The sequence below is a fragment of the Oncorhynchus mykiss genome, chromosome 10 (assembly GCF_057628025.1).
Source record: "Oncorhynchus mykiss isolate SJ-2025 chromosome 10, ASM5762802v1, whole genome shotgun sequence".
Taxonomy (NCBI): domain Eukaryota; kingdom Metazoa; phylum Chordata; class Actinopteri; order Salmoniformes; family Salmonidae; genus Oncorhynchus; species Oncorhynchus mykiss.
Window position 1 is genome coordinate 43,340,073 of NC_143031.1, and position 7,081 is coordinate 43,347,153.

General features: G+C 46.2%; 1 protein-coding gene across 1 annotated transcript; it reads right to left on the bottom strand.

Annotated features, from left to right (window-relative positions):
* Window positions 1-1,804: 1,804 nt before the first annotated feature.
* Window positions 1,805-6,175, bottom strand: LOC110533943 (procollagen C-endopeptidase enhancer 2). Its single transcript, XM_036990366.2, has 9 exons — window positions 5,898-6,175; window positions 4,419-4,527; window positions 4,061-4,319; window positions 3,768-3,892; window positions 3,435-3,571; window positions 2,901-3,277; window positions 2,720-2,797; window positions 2,415-2,585; window positions 1,805-2,240 (listed from the first exon to the last, which is right to left on the bottom strand). Exons 1-9 carry the CDS (start codon window positions 5,999-6,001, stop codon window positions 2,110-2,112), a joined length of 1,491 nt encoding a protein of 496 aa, XP_036846261.1. The 5' UTR covers window positions 6,002-6,175; the 3' UTR covers window positions 1,805-2,109.
* Window positions 6,176-7,081: the final 906 nt, after the last annotated feature.

Below are 7,081 nucleotides of genomic sequence, written 5' to 3' on the forward strand. Positions count from 1 at the left end.
TTGATCACAGAAAGCATGGTCAAGTGTTTTCGAAAGAAAAGAAAGGAGCGATACAGGTCTATAGTTTTTGACGTAAGATGAGTTGAGTGTTGGTTTCTTGAGGAGTGGAGTGAGTCTAGCCATTCTGCAGCCAGTAGTCAGGGATGAGTTGATGAGAGAAGTAAGAAAGTCGCTTCAGCAGCGGATACAGAGGAAGTGAAGGTAGAGAAAAGGGAATGAAAGGATGATAGGTCGTCCGGAAGTTTAGTTTTACTCCATTTATCGCTCAGCTGCCCGCAGCCTGCAGCACTGTTCTGTAAGCTTGAAATGAATAACGCAGCCACGGAGCAGGAGGGGAGGTCCGAGCAGGGAGGGGGGAAAGGGGACAGTACGAGTCATAGGATGCGGAAAGGGAGAAGAGTAGGGTTGAAGAGGCAGGATCGGGAGACAGAAGGGAGAAGGATTTAGCAGGTGGGAGATATGATAAAGATTGTGAATGCGCATGACCATCTGGGTAGGGGCTGAATGTTGAGGATTGGAGGAAAGGGAGACAGAGACCTGGAGGGGGGTTGCAGTGAGATTAGTAGGTGAGCAACCTCTAGTAAAGATGAGGTCAAGCATATTGCCTGCCTTGTGAGTTGGAGAGGACTGGGAAAGTGTAAGGTGAAAAGAGATGAGTGGAAAGGGAGAGTTGAAAAGAAATTAATCGAAGGCAGACGTCGGGAGGTTGAAGTTGCCAAGTACGAAGAGCAGTGAGCCATCGTAAGAAAATGAGCTTATCAAGATGTCAAGCTCATTGAGGAACCCTCCAAGGGCACCTGGTGGGCGATAGATGACAATAATGTTACACTTGCGTGGACAAGTTACAGTGACAGCATGGAATATAAAATAAGGAGATGGACAGGTGAGATAGGGAGAAAAGTGGAAATCTCCACTTAGGAGAAATGAGTAGACCAGTACCACCACCACAACGACAAGATGCTTTTGGACTATGAGAGATAACTAAGTCAGATGAAGAGAGAGCAGCTGGAGTAGCAGTGTTCTCTGGGGTGATCCGTGTCTCCATCAAGGCCAAAAAGTAAAGGGACTGAAGGGCAGCATAGGCTGAGATGAACTCGGCGTTCTTGACCGCAGATCTGCAGTTCCAAACGCTGCCAGAGACCAGGAATTCCACATGGGTTGAGCATGCAGGGTACACTAAATTAGAAGGGTTGCTGCCAAGGTGTGGGGAGCATCTATAAAACCTTCAGTAAGAAGAGCGAACAGGTGTAGACAACACACAGAGTTGCCAAAGCTACAAAAAGAGCAAAACTGAGATCATCTGAAAATAACTAGGTAAGAAACTCAAGTGGTGTGGAGCCTTACTCTCTTTTCTTCCTCAAACAACTCCTCAAACAACTCAGCAGAACTGTCTTAGTTTTGCGACAAAACTGCCACTGACACGACCACCGCTTACACAGCTGCTGCTGAGTAACCAGGGGAGACTGAAGTACTAACACTAACTGCTGATTGCCTAGGAGAGGTGAAACCAATCTCCCTCCAATACAGCAACTTACTGCCAAAAACAATTAACAAATTGCCCTGTCCCTTAATCCTGGTTGATGTGTCAACAAGTATCTGCAAATTATGAGCAAATGATGAGCAGTCAGCAGTTCACACACCAAGTAGGCCACTAATTCTTTGAGAGGGTAGTGGCACCTGCTTTGTGTGTCATAGGAGGTTATTTTGTAAATCTGACCACTAGGTGGCACACCATCATTGTATTGCAGTAAGACTATACTGAATGAGACATAAAGTTCATGTAATAAACATATCAAACCAACACCATGTATTATAAATCCTTTATTGAGAGACATAAATTACAAAAATAATATAATATATAGCCCTATTATGAGGTGGGTCAAACTGTTATGTGATGCTTGTCATTTAATCTGAACCTGTGAGCGACCAATGAAAGGAGATTTGAGCAATTAAGTTAGTGTCATCAAACATTAAGTGAAAAAACAAGATAATTCACTTCATTGAGTACTCCTCAAGAATAAAAACATTTTTTGGGTCATCGTAACCTTGCTCGTCATGGTATCCATGCACGAGGCTGAATTTCCCTGATTGGTGGACTGGGGTGTGAGGTTAGCATGGTTGGTTGTTAATATTGGTCAGCAGTTTGTGATGTGGGGCCTTATATGGGGCAGTGAAAGCCCCGGGAGCCATTGTTCCACGCCCATCCTCATCAACCTGGCCCATCAAGATGTAAGGCATTCCTGAGAAAGTGATTGATCAAAAATGCATTTATTAGGCAATCTGGCAATACTGTCTATGATGACACAGCAGTCTATGCTGATAAGTCAGCAGTGTGTGTGCATCTGTGCATGCATGTATGTGTTGCGTAATGCTGTACATGCCAGTCAGATTGTCTGGGAAGAAAAATAGGTTACCTTTGCGGATGATAGGGCACTTCTTGCAGGCTGACACCAGTTTGACAGACATGTTCTCTCCAGCCTGGGTGATGGTCAGCTGGCCAGCTTTGTAGGCCTTGATGAGAGACACACTGATATAGACACTGCCCTGAGGACCAGGGGTCAGCGCTGTCACCTTACCCGTGATCACTGAGAGAGAGAGAGAGAGAGAGAGAGAGAGAGAGAGAGAGAGAGAGAGAGAGAGAGAGAGAGAATTTGTTATGACCTTAAATCGCTTGATTAATTTGGCTATCCAATGATGCTAGCCGTCTAGTGGAACTCACCAAATTCACTGGCACAGAAACTGCTCTTGATATTTCCATCCCTCTTACATGCCTTTGCACACAGTGGGTTCAAGTGAACTAGAAAATACAAACATTGTTTACACACATAGCCACACAAACACACAGACATGTGTATACATAAACTCAGGTCTTGCTACACCAGTACTTCAGCTTCTCTTACCTGGCTTCTTGATGTCTGGTTTAGTAACTCTGACCCTGTCTGGGCCTGGCTTGTTTGGTGGGCGGGTCCTGACTGGTTTGATTGGTTTGGGCTTGGCAGTGGGCTCCTGGGGCTGTGGGGTTGGGGGGGCCTGGTGTCTGGTTGTAGTGGGTGGTTGGGTGGTAGTGGTGGTGATGACTGTTCTCTCAGGCAGGATGGGTTTAACAACAGTCTTCCTGGGGACTGACTCTTTACGGGGTCCTGATCCTGTGTTGTCTACTGTGGGGGTTCTGGATCCGCGGGGGATGCTGGTGTAACTGGCCAGGAAGCCATCAGAGGTCACGCTGAGGTCAGACACAAATTGTACTAGGAGCACGTTCCCATTGGTCACAATGGTTCTGTGGGCAGAGAGTAATACAGAGGGAGGATTGGAAGAGAGTAGAGTGACAAGAACAAACAGATATACAACATATGATCATAGATGTAGACCACTAACAAGCATAATCATAAACACAGGAAGTCAGGCAAACACACATAGAGTTGTGTACCACTCACTGGGGGCTGACGTCTCCACAGTATTTTCCAATGCGTCGAGAGTCATCTTTCTCTCCACCGTTGAAGAAGGCCACGTAATCAAAGCGGCAGTAACTGTCTGACTCCACATCAAACTTATCAAACTTCACCTCAATCACCTAGCCCACACACAGAAATAAACAGAATGACAAATACAACAACGTTACACTGTAGGAACATCATTTGAAACTCCAATACATTTCTGCATATTGGTGCACATTTGGTTCTGTGGTTGGCGCAACATAACGACAGCATCATTAGCAGAAGTCCGTTAAGAATAAAGAGCATGGAGAGCTGAACATGATGACTAATAACCTGATCCCGCTCTACTGTGATGAGCCAGGAGCAACTGATGCCTGCTGGGTAATTCTTCTCTGGCCAGTTAGGTGTTTTAACTTCACCCTGGGCTTTTGTCATCTTTCCTCCACAGAATTGGGGCTCTGAAATTATTGATACACAGATCAATAAATAATCAGGTGACTAAAATATTTGACAGTGGGTATAAGCCTATGTTACAGTATGTGAGCTAATATACATAGGACATCGCAAAGATGTTGTTCCTTAGAAAAAACAGAGAGTGAGAGCCCAAGTTATACTGTAAAGCTCACCATCCACATGTGGTTTTCCTCCATTGAAGTAAGCCAGGAAGCCCCTCCCTCCAGTCTCAGAGTCGCTCACCATCTCCAGCATTATGGTGTTGGTGGTGGAGATGAGTGTACCAGGCCTGAACGTTCCACAGAACCTCCCCAGCTTCTGCACCATGATGGAGTGGCCATTGTACACATCCAGGTAGTCATAGCGACACATGGGGTCAGCCTCCAGGTCAAAGATGCGGAAAGAGAGCATGACCACATTGCCCTCTGGGACCTGAAGTTTAGAGAGAGGGCAGAACAGGCTTTAGGTCAATATGTAGGTTAAATTCAGAGTAATGGTGAAGTGGTATGTAGTGCAGGGCCAGTGACTCACTGTAATGCGCCAGGTACATTTGCTGTTGGGTTTGTAGTAGTTTGGAAATCCTTCACTGCCCACAAAGCCTGAGTCTGCAACCATGTCTCCCCCACAGTGGAACACAGGCCTGAGAGAGAGTAGGGTGGGAAAAAAGTGATGTATTATCATGTACTGTACTTTATAAACATTGGCTTAGGCTTACCACATCACTATCACTTTGGGAAACTCGCACACGCACACACGCACGCACGCACGCACGCACGCACGCACGCACGCACGCACGCACACACACACACACACACACACACACACACACACACACACACACACACACACACACACACTCAACAGATCATCTCTATAAATCCCTCAGGCACCCAACAATAATGCCTCCCCTTGGCACACTGGTGTCAGTTTCAGGAGAATGGGAAGAGAGAGGGGATGTAGACAGGATGTAGACAGGATGGAGACAGGATGTAGACAGGAGGGAGAAAGGATGGAGACAGGATGGAGACAGGATGGAGACTGGGCCAAGTTAGTGGAGGTTAAGGTGTTCTTGACTAGAGCTTCATCAATGAGACCTCCTCCTAAAGAATTCTCCCCTATGTTTGTCCAAGTTTCTAACCCAGTCTCCCCCTCACCCCATGCACTTCCACGTCTGCTCAAATAATTCATCCAAGCTCCTTTTCCAACGGAAAAATACCAAACCTGGACTAATACCAGAATACTTTCATTGATAAATATATAATTGTTTGCCAGTGGCCTCACAGACAGTCATGGGAACAGGCACATTGGAGACTGTCTGTACAGGAGACAGAGGTGCACAAAAGTAACTCATACCTAGTGTGGAGCATCAAAACAGATAGTAGAGACATACTCAAGAAGAACAAATAAAACCCACAGACTTAGTCGTTACCATTATCACAACCGGAGGACAAAATAACTTTTCTAGGACTCCAGCCAACACTCAAGGCTTGACCTCAGACACATTGAGAAAGCGCCCAGTCTGTCACATTATAGGAGCTCAAACTTACAGAACCCCAGCAGACAGAGGCAAGCTGATGAAAGCTAAGATGTCCAGCCAGAGTCAAGCCATCCTGATCCAACCCCACACAGACACATACAGACAGACATACAGACCTCAAAGCACTGACATCTGGGGCAGCTCAACCACATCAACACCATGGACCATTCACAACGCCAACAACAACACTGCCATACCCCTAAGCTAACATACAAATGCAGGAAGCTCCGATAGGAGGTTCAGAGCACACTGCGTGAAATCTGAACATGGCACACTCAAAACCATACACCCTCTGTATATGGTTATTTTATATTGTGAACCATAGAAATAATGTAAACAAGTGCATCCTTGTGGATATTGCCACAGACGAATACACTGTGCATTCACCCAAATGGAGCTATCCACACTGTAAAGCCTCTTGCAAACATACATTGCACACACACCAACAAGCGCAATACACTCATATTCCCTACCTGGTGTAGTTAGTCTCTGGTTGCCTCTGACTCTGGCCCTGTGCCCATCCTAAACATAGAGCCAGGAGCACAGAGAGACCCCAGATACAATGCTCACACTTCATGATGCCGAGAGCAGACACAGTAAGAGGGTAAACCAGAAGAGAGAGATGGGAGCAAGAGAGGGGAGAGCTGGAGGACAGGGGGAGGGAGCCACTGGAGAGGCATAAAGAGGGAGTGAGAGAGAGAGCGAGAAGGAGAGAGATGCTGAGAGGTTAGGAGCTAGAAGGAGACATGACGGGGGAGACGTCGCGAGGGGGAGGGGAGTGTTTAATTAGAACCAGATGCTGTCTCAATGTTAACATTGGCCTCCATGCAACAGAAGGGGTAAAAGGAAAAGAGAGAACGAGAGACTAACGTCCCACAATGGCTGCACAAAAGTTTGTGCAATAGACTAATTCAAGGCCATAAATAACTGAAACAGCTTATTACCGTTGCACACAGAGCATGCAAATTATAGCTTTTATCTTGGTTGTTGCCAGGTTAATTACGGCATCGGTCTCAGTAGATCACAGAGTCTGCTGGATCATTATGATGCCTGGTTCCTGGCTGCACAGGTGGCGGTAGAGCCTGGGGTACCAGGTGGCCAGGACCATTACAAAGAAGGTCACTTCTCTTTAAATTCCAGTGCGACTTTTTGACCACTAGCTTGACTGATGTATTTAGATTAATGGTTCTTTATCAAATTTATGACACTTTTGATATTCATGAATAGCATTGGCTATTAGAACGGCTTTAGCTAAGCAACTTTCCAAAGTTAGATGAACATAAAGGTACACCCAGTATCTGAAGCCCCTTATTTATTTTTGACCATATTCCCCCAGCCCCCTAGAGCTCCTTTAGCTCCACAGACAGACAGACAGACAGACAGACACACAGCCTCCCAGTCAGAGTGTCTTCATCAGCCCCCACAATGCAACAAGATAGGGAACAACACCCCAGAGAGGCCTGGGGGAGTGTTCACATGATGTGGATCTGTAAAGCCGACCCTTTTGCCCGCATCGCTGGGCTGGGGCCTTTAGAGGGGGTGCCGTTTCATACAGACCATAAAAACAGCCTCTTTCAGACGGACAGAGCAGTAAAACCATGACCAAAGAACATAGGAGGTGGTATATGTTTATACATTCACATCCCCTAGTCATAAT

Bases quoted from the DNA above. Each gene is read 5' to 3' on its own strand.
- LOC110533943 (XM_036990366.2), bottom strand. From the start codon at position 6,001: ATGAAGTGTGAGCATTGTATCTGGGGTCTCTCTGTGCTCCTGGCTCTA. The intron at 3,893-4,060 runs GTGAGCTTTACA...CAATAATTTCAG, and splicing joins AGGAAAACCACATGTGGATG to AGCCCCAATTCTGTGGAGGA. The intron at 3,278-3,434 runs GTGAGTGGTACA...CTCTGCCCACAG, and splicing joins TGTGGAGACGTCAGCCCCCA to AACCATTGTGACCAATGGGA.